The following is a 17,234-nucleotide window of genomic DNA, read 5'->3' on the forward strand; positions in this document are numbered from 1 at the left end:
TATGTATTTGTTATAAAACATAGTGTCGTTGAGTTAGTATCCCATAACACAAGTCTCGAACTTACTTTGGGGCAAATGTATGCAATTTCGACTGAGCAAACTATATCAATATCACAAATAATTCTGTTTTTTTGGGATTATAATGGTCGCGCAGTGTAGTTATGTATGCTCTAGACGAAATGATTTACATTGTTGATGCATCATGGAGCGGTGCCTAACACCAACATACAATTTACTATGCCCCACCACGGTTTTGCAATGTCGCGCTCCAAAAGCAGCACGGGCGCGCGGGCGGGGAGTGCGAGGTCATCGAACCTGCCACGAGCAAAAATAACCAACAAGAAGTTATCTTTCAAATTCAAATTGTTTATTTTTATTTTATAGTAGACTCTTGTATAGTTAAAATGTCATGACGTCGTGGCGATAAATACGTGAATGTTGTACTGTTATTTAGTAGGTTGTGCGACTAGTTCGTTGTTACTTTTAGGCCGGTGCCCACAGACATGCGTGCGCTTTTTTGTATAGAATTGTGACGCATGTGTGCATACGCGCGAATTTGAAATTCCATCTTCTTCGACCACACCTTCTCCCAGTTTATTTGGAGTCAGGTCTCATACATTTCACTCCCAAGTTTTCTGAGGATTGATTGAGCCTGTGTTTCTGGTTTCTATTCTTAAATTTCATACAAAAAAGGGAGGCAGGCGTGCCCTTTTAAATTTTTTTACTGTGGGTGCCAAGCCAAAGATTATTTTAATTGACCAACATCAGGATTCCAAATCAAAAAATATGTCGGGAGGTATCCGTATTGCAAGATTTGCAAGATTTTATAGATCCAATTCTTTAGGCGACTTGAATAAAATCCGACAAATGTTAGAAAAAACACTCGATATGAATGATGATAGATCCAACTTACAAAAACAATCCGGTTATGAGTTATTCTAGTTAAAAATTCTAAAATTAAATGTTTGTGAAATACATGTAACCCTAACATTAGTTCCAAATAACCACAAGTTATGCTGGAACTAACATTTGAGTGCTAATTGATAATCGTTTTTGTGTAAGTAATTTAGAACCAGATGTATTTTTTATTGGTACAGTTATTTCACCAGTATATTTTCAGTCAATAGAAATGAATATAAAATTATAAATGGAACCCTTATATATAAACAATATATTGTCCGTTTTCTGACTCTTTTTTTCTGATATAATGCTGTGGTTTGTTCCTTTCAGAAATTTAAAAATAGTGCTATACTTACCTAATATTTATCTAGTTTTGATAACTAAGTATAGTTACGCAATTAGTTCATTGTTCCATAAAAAGCACCAAGAGATTATGTCTCGTCTTGGTAAAAATCTAAATTAATAAAAAAAGGCTTTAGTTTTTTATAAATAAGTTTTTTTTATATAGCTCTCAGGTCCCATGGCTGGGCAAAAGCGTAATAAAGTATATTATGGTAGTATTTTTTTACTACCATAATAATGATATCAGCTTTAAATTGCTTACGTATTTTTCGCGTAAAACTTAACTTTATTTATTTCCGAGTAAATAGTTTTTCACTTTGACTTATATGCAAACTTGCATTGTATAGGTATATACGTATGAACGATTGAGTTAGCGAAGCATTTGATAGTTATTGCTACGGGTGAATTCGACTGTTGAGTTATAACAGCCGCCAAAGGAGTTTGGTATCTTGTGTTCGCCAAGCCAAGCGTAGGTAGTGGCGCTCTTGAGTCGAGTTGGCAACGCCGCTCGCCTGGCGCCTTGTTTTGTAGGTACTTATCGATAGAACGGAACGAACGATTCGATGTACGCTTCCATGACGTGTCATATAATTTCAAGTGTAGCTACATACATTTATTACATAGAGTGGTTGAAATTTTACCGTTAATCATTATTAAAATATACTTGTGTGCTGTTCATGTAAGCATAAATATTTTCCTGCACTCTCCTTCTGCATATAATTAAATGTTTTGTAATCATTTCGCCAAAAATAAATGTTCATGCACACATGACTTTGATCTTTGTTGGTTAAAAGGTTATCAAATCGTACACATTCCTAGTCATAAACTGATTGTAGTCTTTATTCTTAGCAAATTATTTTTTTCTGTACGTAACACAGTTTGTTGTTGGACGATATCCTCTCTCTACATAATGCACGTGTAAATTACATTCGAAAGATTTGAAATCCGTTCAACTAGGCAACCGCCTCTGTTTTTGTCACTGATGATATTTATTTATTTATTTAACAGACAAAACAGATTACAATCCAATAATGAGCAAACATAAGCGGTACCGTTCTTGATATATCGCGATGTCGGATACAGATACATATAGATGAAGATGGTTGGACGCACGTACGTGTATAAAGAGTCGCTAGGAACCAAAAATAAATATATGGCTAAAGATGAAGTAAATGGTCTGCAAATCCTGCAATACTCGTACGAAAAAAGGCAGATGATCTGGTTAAACGTAGGCTTAAAGCTGAACTTCGTCCTATGTATTGTATTTTTATGGTTCTGTAAAGTACAAACGGAACCGTTTTAGGATCACTTTGTTATCCGTCTGTCAAGGTTCTTTTTCTCAGGAAAAAACATACAGATACGTACCTATACATATAGTTGAAATTTACATATATAATATCCAGGTTGACGGTCCTTTGAAACTGTGAAACCCTAGCAAGTTAAGGCGATGAAAATATATGAAACTCAAAACCTACAGGTACTTCCCGTTGACCTAGAATCATGAAATTTGGCATGAATTTAGCATTAACAATGTAGATAAGGGAAATATCCGAAATTATGTACTTTGAATAAAATCGTTAAAAGATAAAAATCCTATTTGAAATTTCGCCACGTGCAGTAAGATTTCGTTGGCTTAGCGTTTAAGGGCGTGGAATTGTGATTACATTTGATGGGTCATTCCCAGATTAATCCTGTTTATTTATATCGAAGACACACAATATACATTTATGATACAGTAAACCATAACAATAAAGGACAAATACACAAGAAACATTCTACATAACTACACAATCATACGCCACAGCGATATAAATTTGCGCGAATCTAACTCGCTCTTGTCTGTTTTATTGCTTACATGTATATGTTCATCGTTAGTCGTGCTCCGTTGTTCGACATAGGATTGAATATAGAGGCGCGATAACGTACCTACCATACAATTTTTTGCGTTGTTCTGCTTTGATCCATCGACGAACGTCAAGGTAACGGAGGATGATGGAGCAATTGTTCCAGTCCCTTAGGGAACAATGTCTCTTTTGCGATAATTTAAGTTTATTTGTTAGTGAGCTCTTCAATTTGAAAATTTAAACTTTCCTCAATGAATTAAGAAAATAAAGATTTTTTTAAATCAAACAAATTCTTCTTGTATTCAATTGACTAGATTCTTTATAATTTTAGAGAACCGCACGCAAGTTTATTTTTAGAACCACTGGTCCAATTCGGAAAAATATTTTTGATATTCATACATGAGGAAAACTGAAATTCTCATGGTAACGATGTCGCGCAACACAACTAACTAGTCCAATTTATCACAAAACAAAGAGTTTTAATTATCTTTTAATGTAGGTGTACATTTCTAGAAGATAGAATTCATATTTTTCGCTATACGTAACCTAATGTAATACCATGTAGATAAGTCCTTATGTCCAGTGATCTATTTACACTGTGATCTTTTATTATATATAAACAAACCGTAGCATAAACTATTTACAAATGCGGTGTCATATCAACCGGAATACCTACTAGGGGCCGCGAAGTACGGTCCTCCGTAGGGCGCAGTTGGTAGTGCGATCGATGCTAGCCGAACACCCCGGCTCTGCGAGGGGTGAGTAATAATGCGCAGAACGCTATCGCGCCGACATTATTGCTCGGAACCTTCGAAGCAGGGCGCAGTCTGCTTTTCAAACATTCCAAATATTTATCCTTGTAACGCATAGAACAGTCGCGATTGCCACAGCTGTCGTTTGGTTGTACTAGACAAGTTGAACATTATTTATTATTTCATTCATTACAAGTTGTTTACATGGTGTCCTGGTTTGTAATTTTACTATAATACGTTTCAAACTATAAAAGTGAGATAATAGCTATTAATAACAGACTAGACAACTTAAAATCTAACGTGCAATAGTACGTTGGATTAGTAGTAGTTAGATTTTAAGTCGTCTAGCCACTGCATTGTTAATTTTCTAATGTTCTGATCTACCATTTACTATATGCATTGCACGAAATATAGTAAAAGGTAGAACATTGTCGTGAGATATGGTTAGCTAAATGGTAATAAAGGTATTCAGTGAGGGAGAGGTTTGACATTTCATTGTGTTGAACTTTGAATGCCAAGACAAGATAAAGTAACTAGTCGTTACAAAAGAAGGGTTCAAGCATGATTTGAACTCTGGTTAAATATTTCACCTTCTCGTTGAGGTTTGTAATCTCCTTTTCCCAAAACGTCGTCAACCATTTTTAATAATTTGGGATCACGTGGGTTTTTAAATAAAGTAGCGTTTTAAAAATTCGGAGGCCGCTTATTATTTAATGAAATAGGTACTACTCAAAATAACACTTTACGATGTAATCATGTAAGCAATTTGATTTAAATACATGTGTTCTGACATTTCTATTACTGGAGTAAGTTCTGATCTCTATTTTTCATCAGTTTCTATTTGCTGTTTGTAAATACCAATATACAACAAGGTATACATTAAAGTTGCTCGCCTCCTTCATTAGGCTCTCAAGATGCGCTTTTAACTTCTTGGACCTACGAATTTTGATGAAATTTAGTCCGGTCAGGTAGCTACTCGCGAGGCATAAGCAGGCGACGCATATTTCTTTACTTTTCCACTCATTAATTGAAAGGAAGATAGGACTTTATGCAGTCCTGCATAATGAAAGCACTATCATCCGTGGTCATTCCATAACCACCTAGAGGACGTCTAGAGTAAACTGGGTACTATACATATGTTTTAATTTTTAATTGTATATATCAACTTGTCATGTTCTCGAGAATCATTTAATTAAGGCCATTGCAAACCAAATAGCTACGCATTTCGTTTATGGTATGGAATTATGCCTTTCGTACGCGTGCATCAAAGCATACAGTGCACCAAAGCATACAGTGCACCAAAGTTACAATTCCATACAATAAACGCGCACCATTACGCATTTGGTCCTGTCTGCACCGGCACGCACGCGTACACTACACAGCCAGCCACATTTATTCCGTGCAATAAACTCGCTACGTTGCATTTAGTCTGCATCTTGTCTTCATTCTCCGGAAAAAATATTTGGGTACAGAGATACAGGGGTTATATTTTATACGCCGAAGTACGGCCGTGGCGCAGCCGACGACGGGTGGTGGGTGTTTGATGGTTTGAGGTAAGGTGGTGGTTGGACGCTAGGTGTTGTAACATTATTATGCAACGCGAAAGTTGCCGACTGCTGACGGGTCCACGGGGTGAGGGCGAGGTGAGGGCACCACCCCGTGCAGCACAGCTTGGCCTCACTCACTCCCCTCGCTCTATCGACCTGCGCGGGCAATCCGGGACGCCGCGGGCTCTGCGACCGACCCTACCAAATAGGACCCCCTATTCACCTACCCCTACTACAGCTGGCCCGTTCCATCCAATTTGACTCCTGGGTATCTATATTATTACCCCCTTTCTCAATACGGAAATAAAAAAGTTGCCTATTGAATTTATTTCTGAACCTTACAGCTAGTACGAGTTTATTTACAGGTTCTTGAATCCCCACGCTACGTTGATAGTAATAACATTGAGCGAATAAAAGAAATTTAGAAATTCACATATTTTAGTTACTGCTAAAATGCCTAAACATATGGCTTAATTTTATGAAATTAGTTTGAGCTTCACAACGCTTATATATCTACTACGTAAGGGATAAAGACGTATCTGTATGTCTGTTTTTCATACGTTATCTGCACCATCAAATTTTTAAGAATGACCATTTTCAACTCTTAAAACCTCTCAAAAATTTCATGTCACGTGAAACGTCAACCGGTGCAACATGGCACACCTCAAGTTTGTGACAGCTTGTAACGTTTCATAATTGCTTGATTTGCTTAGACGAAGCTGGACTTTGTGAGTTAATCAATAGAATGACAAATATAGTTTATGATCGGAATGAAACCTTTGAATCGAACATGGTATGCAGTATGCTGTTATTTTATGACCTACGTTTCTCTAGAAATGGTTTCTGTGAGAACGGAAAGTTTACGTTTCTGTATTCTATTGTTTGCGCTTTCCTGTCGTTTATTACTGGCGACATTTCATGCAGTCTGAGTTTAATTTGGTTTCTTTTACTGCTTTTTGCTTCAAGGCAAAAAGAGTAAAACAAAGTTACTAGTACAAAAATACAAAACTGATCCAATATTAATAAGTAATAAATTTACACCTAACGCACACAGTTAGCTGTAATTTTAGTACTCATTAATTTTGGACTGAAATTACTTTTCAGTACGAGTACACATATTGATTTATCTGACTAATTTAATTTCACTATTTTTTTAATGTCTCTATTAGTATTTATTGCAACCTCTTATATTAATTAATCTTATTATTTATAGATTAGAACGGCCAGACTTATGAAAGGCTTGATAACATTATATATTTTTACTTAGTCTTAGCTTTTTACTTAAAGAACGATACCATAAAACGAAAGAAATAAGTTATATATACGCTTTAAACATCACGTCCCTTATACTTAAATTAAAAATAACACTGCTAGTAAACTACAACAAATGTCTCAAACTAGGCTCCTGTGACAATACTAAAATACTTATCTACCTGCGTTTGCCAGAATTTATTGACGTCGACACCCGTCTACGTAGTGCACAAGTTATGTCTGTGGCTCCTGAGACGGGTTTTCCTTTACCTGAGCCACCAAATAGGTGGCTCGGGTAAAGGGAAACATACTAACAACGCACAATACCTGCAATTTCTTATATTTTGACATCATTTCTGGGAACCTACTAAATATTAATGTGAAACTATCATATTTACTACTAAAAGTGGCTGTAACTCGAAACTGAAGCTGAAACGGCGTATTTTATGCTTTCATTAAACAATAACGAAAATCAAATCAAATTGGTGTTTGTATCGAATGTGCAATTCTACGAGATATCCACAAATTATACACAATTGCATAACGCTACTTGCATAGTCGATTTATCTCTAGTCAACCAACTAAGATATTTCAATGTACAAGGTAACGGTAATACGGCCTGCTTACTGCACAGAACGGTACTGCTTTACCAATCTGTTCAAAAATTGTTTTGTTCTAATACGAGATTGGATAGATACTAACCTGAAAGGCCCCTATATTAATAGAAATTCTAATGAAAAATTACTATGATAATGAGAATGCAATCAAATATATCACAATATAGCAATCAAAGCAATCAAATATATGAAAAGAATACTTTCAAATATATGATAAAAATCACTCGTTTATGAACTCGTCCAAACACTACATACTAAATGACATGAACAAGTGACGTCACAATTTGCTAGTGTTTGCAGAATAAGATATGCCTTCAAAACATGCTGTAAAAAACCCAAGTCTCGTAGCTCAGTTTTTCTACCGTAAAAAGTTGTGAAATCCATGTTACCAAGTCGATTAATTTATTTAGTCCCTACTAAGGGACCTTTTGTCTTAAGTTATTACGCAAGTTATGTGTTATTACGCAAGTTATGTGTCATATCAATATTAAAAATCTTTTAGGTTTTAAATAAATAGATCGACTTGGCCATCGCATGATTAGATTGTTTAGTATGTATAACACCATACAACACTACGGGCCATCAACCTGGTTTCTCACCAAAGTCTTTCCGATGTGGAATGATTTAGGTGAGTATATCTATAAGAAATTATTGCTCCTGAAATTTATATGGCGAACAAGAGTATTAGTGAATTGGTTGCACTAGATCCCGTCTCCATTTCTCGGTTTATTGACAAGTTTAAATGCCCCCAGAGCCATGTTAAAATTCACTATGTCATCCGATGAGCCACTTGGAAAAATTACACATTCGTTTTGGAGACTTCAATCGCGTGGGGCGCCATACACTAAACAATCTAATATAATATGTATTACTTGTAAGTTACATTGTGTTTTTAATATTGATATGATAATAACTTGCGTAATAACTTAAGACAGAAGGTCCTTTAAGTAGGGACTAAATAAATGATTCGACTTGGTAACATGGAGGAACTCACAACTTTTTACGGTAGAAAAACTTGAGCTGCGAGACTTGGGTTTTGAAAGAAGTGAGATGCCATCAAAAACATGCTGTAATTTTTATGGCACCTCACTTCTTTTTGTAGTCATAAGTTGAATTTGTATGGAAAGTAGTTTTTTTTTTCATATTTCAACATATTTTCCTATGGGAATGTTGCTCAATTTCATGGGCTGTACATACTTTTTTCATACAGGTACAATGTTTCATTATCTGCAAATGTAACTTTGTAATTTCCTATATTTATGTAGGATTACAAAGTTATTAATGCAGTTGGTGTATCTAGAAAAATGGACCGAAATTACAAAAATTTTAGGTTTTCCTTTAATTTAGATACTAAACACTAATTGTATTCTAAATTTGAAGCTTCTATGTCTGCTAGAAGTGCCTTAGACTTTTGATGATCAGTCAGTGAGTGAGTGACAAAATCAAGAAACTTTAACAAGTTAAAATTCTTAAACTACTGGTTCAAATTTAATAAAATTTTAAATTTACAGTATTTATACAATACCTGTTTAGTTACAGAAAATGCAGGCTACCTGTTTTATCCACAACTAAGTTATTGGGGTTCGAAATTGGCCTGAATTACTTCGAGAAAAGGACTTACTTACTTACTTTTTTTACTCAACTTGCGGGGGCACTGCCGTGCCACCAGATAGGTTTGTTAAAAATGTTGTTTTTAAGATGGTTTTGATGTTGGTTCTTTTTGAAAATGGACTTGCCAATCTTCGTTTTAAATCTTCATTAATCAATCTTCCAGCTGTTGCTGTTGTTACAGTCTATGAATATCATAATGATCCTAAATATATATATCCAGGTACATTCAAAATAACTGGCGAAAACGATTAGCCATTCGAATTCAGTGTGATGGATATTATATCACTTCGAAATTTAGTGTTTGATAATTGATATAACATTTAAAGATATAAGGTAGATAGGTAAAAGAATATGGCCTATTTCTCCCTTGTATCCGTAATCAGATTCTATAAAGCCCTGGAACAGATATCCTGGACCCTGGATCGTTTGATGTTTGATTCTACTACTAACGTTGAGTCGTGTATTTTTAAATTTTAAATTGTTATACCGATAACCTTGAAATTATACTTGCAAAGAGCTCGGCTCATGCTGACTCAAATAAGAGCGTACACCACGCAGAGTACACGAATCAAAGAGCAGTTGGTTTTCATTCGTTGTTTTTTGATTATAACGCGTATTAGACTAAGTACTTAAAATGGAACTCAGACTTGCTTATAATGTAAAGAGTCTACGACTAGATGTTAATCATAGAGTCAAATTAATAAAACTCCTACGTACTTAGATATTATTTGGTCACATTTCAACTAAAAGTTCGCACATTTGAAACCTACAAAACTAGTGCGAATCGTGAAAGGTCGTGAGACGACTCCTGCAGTAGTATTTTAGGACTTTGGCTAATACTAATGATCTTTAGACAATGTCTTATCATCGTTTTTATCGTTATACCATCATCATGTTTCATCACTACAAACAGTGCAGAAACAGGTAGTAATAATGAATGACAGAAATTGGATGGTAGTTATCTTGAATAACTAACCCTAATGCCATGCATAAGGAATTCAATTGTTTTTACGGAACAACTAATCAGTCTTGTTTGATGTGATGAGCCTTATGTAATTTATATGAAGTACCTACCTACCATCATGTCAGTCATTAAAGTACTACTACTTTAGTAAAAAAAAGAACATAGTAAAATGTAATTGAAGTTTACTTTATCAATGTTTCCTTATAAATTAAAAGCATATTTTTCATGAAACCGTAGGCAGCACCAAGTTTATCATTATAATATGAGCTTACTGATATTCGATTAAAGTCAGCAGAATTCAATGCTTGAAGTAGCTATTCAGAAAGTATACTGACTGACGTCACCCACTGAGCCGGTATCACCCTCCCCCCTGCATCTTCCCGCTCCCCTTGGCTCGCCCGCCTCTTCGCCTCGAAGCGCGCCGCTGACTGCCACTGCCACCTCAAACACACAGACGCAGTCGTTGAGTTTCACACGGAAACGGGTACAGCGAGCGCGGCCATGTTGTAAGAGTAAATGCGGCAACGCCGCACCAGACATCGACCGATTTAATCACTCTTTGGTACCGTTGATTAAAATTTCTTGTTGAAGTCGTATATCCAGTATAGTAAATATAGCTAATGTTAGAGCAATGTTAATAAATTGTTTTTGAAATAAGTATAAATGATATAATTATACATGTGTGAATGTAAATGTGACTGGTGAATATTATATAAAAGTCCATAACTAACTCGATTATACAGTCCATCTACACTTTGCCAAAGACCTATAGAAGTATAAATGGGTATGTAGGATACATACCTACGAATTTTAAAAGAAACATTGTATATCTACTTAGAGCTCTTTCAATTTGTGTATCATCTACTTTGTCTCGTGTTATTTAAAATAGGTTCCTAACTACATCTTCTACATGACCGAAACACTCATATAATATTATATACATTACATATTTCACATTCATAATATTAGTAGGTATGGATTCATATTTTCCTTAATAAATCTTAATTATGTACGCGGCATGTTTTATTATGTGCCAAGGTAGGCATTCTTTTTTACCTATATATAGATATAGGCATACATAGATATAGGCCTTTACATATATAGATATGTATTATAATTGCATGACACAACACATGTGTTGTGAATGTTAATGTAGTATGACTTAAGATAAAAAAAAACATTGAAAATAATAGCCATAAATTACGTAAGCATTTAATTTTGTAGGGAATTATTAGTTTTCTCTCGGTTTTGCCAACAAACCGTAATTTAATTCCCAAAACCAACGCTTCTATGATAATACCTACGCCTGCTGCCTGCAGCAAACATTACTTTACATAGCACAATTCTGTTTAGTCGTAGGTAGTTGAAGCGAAGCGAGTCTGACCAAACGGCAACAACGCCTTGCCTGTGTTGTTTGTCCGATACTGCGTGTTTGACTGCGTGCGACCAGTACGGCAACAGCGCATTTTTTTGTAGTGTTGCTCGCTCTCACGAGTCATGCCGACGCGCGCCACTCGTCCGGTCAGACATGTTTTAAGTTTTTTTTAAGATAAGATATAGCATGTAACTATATAGAGTTTAGAGCAGCCAACATTGCTAAAATGTAGGTATATATAAAATATAATCAAATCATGCTAGCACTTCATTATGACTAAGAAATTGTAATCGTTCCGAGTTTAGAATAAATGGCCAGGCTTAGGTACAGTTTGGAGTCCATTTTGCAAACAAGTCAAATACCTACATGTTTACATCTCGTGGTGTTTATAATTGAGGCAACAATGTCGACAAATACAAACACGGCTGCCCAACTCGCATTGATCATGCTAGCAGAAATAGCTACCAGAGTTGACGACCTCCGCGACGAATAATAATAAACATCAAGAGAGGTTATATAAAAAAAAAACTTTACATTTTGTAATATTATCTATAGATACTTTAAAAAAAATGTCACCTATTCAGAATCAATACATGATGACATTCAGTTCTTTCAAATAAATAATGTTCCAGTGTGTAAGAGTGGAACTTGAGGGTGTATCTACCCGCCCGCCACTATATATATACCGCATATCATTGAGTTAGTATGCCATAACACAAGTGTCGAACTTACTTAGGGGCTAGCTCAATCTGTATGATTTGTCCTAATTATATTTATTTATTTCTAATAAATTCCTTTACCTAGTAGCATAATTTGTTACTATTATGTATTTAATGTAGTTTTCGCTAATAATTAAAAGAAATTTATTAAAATGTCATTGTGACGATTGTGTGCGCGGTTATATGTAATCTCTTCGTCTACGACCATTCGACCATATAAATGAGAAAAATACTATCATGTTATTAATATTTTTTATTATGTTATTAATACCATAAAGACGAGGTTTATCTTTCCATTGAAAACATTGCAATTGATTAAAATTTATTGTCACCTGAAAATCATAATTTCTGTAAGTAAAAAAACTTAGCGAAATCCAGCATGTAATACCTGGAGTCGCCGAAACGATACGGCGAGTTTGTTTTGTAAAATTGTTGCTTTTTATAATGTCTTTGACGTCCCCAAAATCAATTTTGTAAAATGGTCTAGCTGCAATATTTTTGAAACATTATAAATTATCTATAATCCGTGCAATAAACAGTTAAGGAACTCTCTCGGTGAAAGCCGTTCCTGGGTGCATCAACTGGACATGCTCTTCATAATGGTTGCAAATTTTGTATGGGACATGAATTTTGAAGAAAATACATGAAATATTTACGCGTTAAGTATATAAATTACACAAAATTTAAAAATGACATAAGTAAATTTATTGTAATAAAAAAGAAACGTCGTAATCACACAATATTATATATCGCAATTATTGATTTGTCATCTATTGGCAGGTATTATACAATACTAACTTCGCACCGGGTCTCGCTCCCGTGGAAATTTCAGGATAAAAGTATAAACTTTTTATCCTGAAATTCCAGGTTGTATTCTACCCGTGTACCAAATATTATAACAATCAGATTTTGCATGATATAGTAACAAACATACGTACACACATCCTCTCAAACATTCGCATTTCACAATATGTTAGAGCTCATAATGGGATGGGTAAATGGGCTTTTTATTCGTGATTAATAAAATGCGTGGTGGGATTGCATGGAGTCTCCTTAATGGTCGAGACTATTTCAAAAGCAACTTGGGGGAAGGCTTTATCTTGTTTTTAAAAACAATATCGAACTTTCGGCGAAATATGAACATCTGTTATTGTTTACAGCTATGGCCGAGTCCAGAATGTCAAGTTGCTGGGTAGAACGGAGAGTGCAAATACGATCACCGCACCTACCGGTGGATCGAGTGGGGTTTGCGCTACAGTTGCCTTCATGGACATCAAGTCGGCTTCGAAAGCGCACAACGCCGAGCACGTGGTCGACGAGCGTACCCTTACCACAGAGTACTATGAGCCGGCAGCGATACCATCGTCAGCGGGTGCGCCCTCGGCCGGTTCTTCGCCAGCTGGTTCTGGCTACTCAGGCTCTTCGTCCTCCGTGAACTCTGCACCTGCTCCCGCTTCCGTTTCGCGTTATCATCTCTCGTAAGTGCCTGTTTTTATTCTTCGCATTATTTGTATCTGATCATATTCGTGGTTGCTTTTATTGCAAATATTCCTGGTCAAATGTCAACCAGCTTCGTTTTTGGTTTTATTGAGAGCGTGTTCGTCACTCTCTTTCCTCGAATAATATAAAGTGAGCACTTGAAGTCGTTACTGCATTAATGTTGAATTCTGCCATTATTATGGTTTCGTGCTTTCGTCGTCTTTTCTTTCTATAATAGCAATGATGCTACTGGACTTTGAACTGTTGTTGATATCGTCGTTGGTCTCTAACAACTTATAAAATGAATTAAATAAACTATGTATAACATAACACGTGCGGCTAGGTAGGGTTCTAGCGCTTTGGTGAATTTCTTGCATGACCCATTTAAATATATACATACAAAACAATGTTAAATCATCCGCTTCTGCCATTTGAAATTAAAATGTATTAGGACTAGACACGGTCGCTCGATTAGAACACAGAGCATGTAGGTATTAACTTGATAAATTATTTAATACGATTATATACATCATTATTACAGTATCAATAATTTGTGTAGGATATTTATAACCACTGAAAATATTGGGTTTTGAAGTTTGATTTGATACTTCAGGTTGTCATTGATGCCTATCAGATTGTATATTACCGAATCATGAATTAAATTCCAAATATTTGTAAAAACATCAACAAAAGTACGTAGGATAAAATGATTTATCGTCACTACAAAATAGATTTAATTTATTTCAAATACTTACCTAAATATAAATTTAATTGACAAACTTCACGTAACATAGTTACGAAGTCGCAAGTATTTTTTTTATTAGTACATTTTGTATGTCCCAACAACAGCACTTTTCATTTTCCACCTCTTAGCCTATTAACAATATGTTGAGTGTGTCCCACCATCTGATATCGGATCAGCAGCCCTGAAGCAAGGAATACGAAGAATATTTGATACAAATAAGTTGATTAAAATGAAAACGTTTTATATAAAAATTACAGTAGTATTTGGATAAGAAATGTGTGACTAGTCTATTTGTATAATTGATTCATCGGAAATAAATTATTTTATTATAAACTTGGTCGTAATTTAATATCTTACACCGAATGTCGTAATCTACTTGCCATGGTTCTCCAATATGTTTGACGAATGCGTCACTGTGATGTTTGAATTTTGATTTGAGTAATATGATTTTTTCAAAGTTTTTGGAATCAAACCTCGGTTTATTTAAAAGATTGAATCTATTTAATACAATTTGTTACACCGCGGTGCTTGACTACTGGTGCCCACATGATGTTATACATTCTAGGCTAACTTCAATCGAGTTTTTCATCATTCATCAACTAGATAATTAACAATAACACGAATATGACAAATACAAATGATGTAAAACATAGTCTATTTGCTGGATGGTGTCGATCCATATTGAACCATATGCAGATGCATATGGTTCAATATGGATTGAGTAGTCGAGTAGAGTAGTAATGGATAGAGTATCAAGTAGATACTTGACTGGAAGAGATAGCTTTAACGATAAGTCCGCCTTTGTGCCTATACATATATTTTTTCTTTACTGTTTATCATTGTTGCAATAAAGAGTATATAGTATTATAAAAAAAAAACTACATTTTCACTATCTAAGCAAACTGACTTCAAACGCTTTTTTTATTAATTGCTTTACGACGATTTTGCCATTTGACGGCTATACATCGTAGCATGTTTGTGTGTGTGTGGCCATGGTAGATGTGACAAAACTTACGGCCACCGTTTCTTAAATTGCTTTATTATGTGTTGAAGTGGTTTATCTAATTCTAATATAAATTCTGGGCATGTTTGGCCTTAGACTACGCACAAATATTGGTGCCGCCGCCGCCGCCGTTTAGAAATTGGATCGGATTATCTATCATGGATTGCAGTGTTTCGACCTGGATTGCAGTGCGGGATGCGCATTATTAAGTGACACAGTGCAGTGAAAATATGTGACAGTGCGTAAATGACAGTGCCTTTAGATGAAGGAGTGCAGTGAATCCACGTGGTCAACAAGATTATTGTTTCACGACTGTTAATATGGGCTGGCGGCGGCTCCTTGTTTTAATTATGCACTTTGTTATTAATTGTGTGTTTGTGTCTAGCACTTAACAAATGAATATATTTGTCCTCGTTAGTTTTTGAATGAGCTCTGTTGACATTACTTTTGAGAAAGCATTACCTATTTAATTACTATTTATTTTCGTTATTGGCGGACAGCTGTAAAATTATTTTACGTACCGATATATAAGCCAGGTTATTTTCTGATAGGTATCGTTAATAAATACTTGAATGTAATCCTACTATCCTACCACTATTACAAATGCGTTTGTGAGGATGTATGTTTGTTACTTTTTCACGCAAAATCTTCTGGACTGAGGGACCGATTGTTACGAAATTTGGTACACGGCTAGAATATAAATTTATCCCGAAATTCTCATGGAAGAGAAGCCCTCTGACCGCATCTAGTTCTTCGTATTGTGGATACGTTTGCACTTCGTAATAAATAAATAAATAAGGATAAATCACATAGATTGAGCTAGCCCCGAAATAAGTACAAGACTTGTGTTATGGGATACTAACTCAACGATTCTATATTATATAACAAATATATAATATAGTATCGTTTATATATATAGATAAACATCCAAGACCGAGAAGATAATTTTCCATCATCGACCCGAACGTGGATACGTCTGCTGCTGCTTCCCTTTACTATCATTGATTTAAAAAAGACTTGAGGAATCACAGCAATTTGTGTCATGCATCAGTTGCTCTAGTAGCTCTTGCTCGCGGCTCCGCCCTCGGTAAAAAGGAGCTCTCCAACCATCTCCATACCGAAAATAACCTCAATCCAATGCTCCGTTTCGAAGTGAGAAAAGGACAATCCACACTTTCACATTTATTGTGGACGAATATCATAGGAAACTCTTTCGTGCTATAGGGCTTGTTTCTATTTTGTGGAGTAAAATATTAATATCACTAAAAAAGTAACTTTATACATGTTCTTTTCTAAATATGGAGAATTTCATGTCATCTTCCCTGGTTTTTGGGAAGAAACGAAAAAAACAGGAACGTAACTTGGGGGGTTGAATCTTCCCGGGAAAATACCGGGAGGAGACCTTAGCTTGTAAAGCTTATATTTAACACCTTTTTAAAATTTTTGTAGTTTGACATGACGGCAGATAATTGTCTTTTCTGTATAGGTGTTGTTAAATAGTAACAGAAATTCCAAACATAGTTGCAATCCATTTAATAAACAATGCGCATGCACAAAGAACTTCATCACATTCGTCATTCATTCATCGATTCGTCCGATCTAATTTCAGTGACAAATATCTGTCCATCTTGACGATTACCATGGATTTAGTAAGTACTTCGGAGTACCTACTAATTCCATGACGACTACGCGCGCGCCTGAGTGCCCTTGTTCCCTCGTGGTGGTGCTAGTCTCGCAATGTTGCCAGGGTGCAATTACTTAATTATTGTGTATTTGTCAATGTCTAAACAACAATATAAAAAAGCTTTTAAAAGCGTTATCACGGACGATTTTATATTAAATTATCTTTATTGTTGCCTACCAAACCAAATTTATTCTTTCTAGTTATTTGTAGTTACAACCCCCCGCCCCGGCTTCGCTCGTATAAAACCATAATAAAAAAGCGACCAAGTGCGAGTCCGACTCGCCTATGAAGGGTTTCGTAGCAGCAAGTAACATAACATAAATAAACAAGTAACATACAAATCGATCAACAAGGACTTTTTGCGTTGATGAATGAAAGGTAAATTGCGGTTTACGATTGAT

The 17,234-nt window shown here is 35.4% G+C and overlaps 1 protein-coding gene across 5 annotated transcripts in view; it reads left to right on the forward strand.

The window, feature by feature from the left end:
* The window catches only part of LOC128675243 (protein split ends-like), a 75,353-nt gene that overhangs the window by 3,301 nt on the left and 54,818 nt on the right, over positions 1 to 17,234 (forward strand). For 3 of the 5 annotated variants that reach the window (XM_053754534.1, XM_053754536.1, XM_053754535.2), the window contains exon 2: positions 13,083 to 13,400. The exons of the other annotated variants lie outside the window; for them this stretch is intronic. In XM_053754534.1, the coding sequence (XP_053610509.1) occupies positions 13,083 to 13,400 (318 nt within the window). The remainder of the gene's footprint in view (positions 1 to 13,082; positions 13,401 to 17,234) is intronic. 5 annotated transcript variants of the gene reach the window in all.

The sequence above is a fragment of the Plodia interpunctella genome, chromosome 14 (assembly GCF_027563975.2).
Source record: "Plodia interpunctella isolate USDA-ARS_2022_Savannah chromosome 14, ilPloInte3.2, whole genome shotgun sequence".
Lineage (NCBI taxonomy): Eukaryota > Metazoa > Arthropoda > Insecta > Lepidoptera > Pyralidae > Plodia > Plodia interpunctella.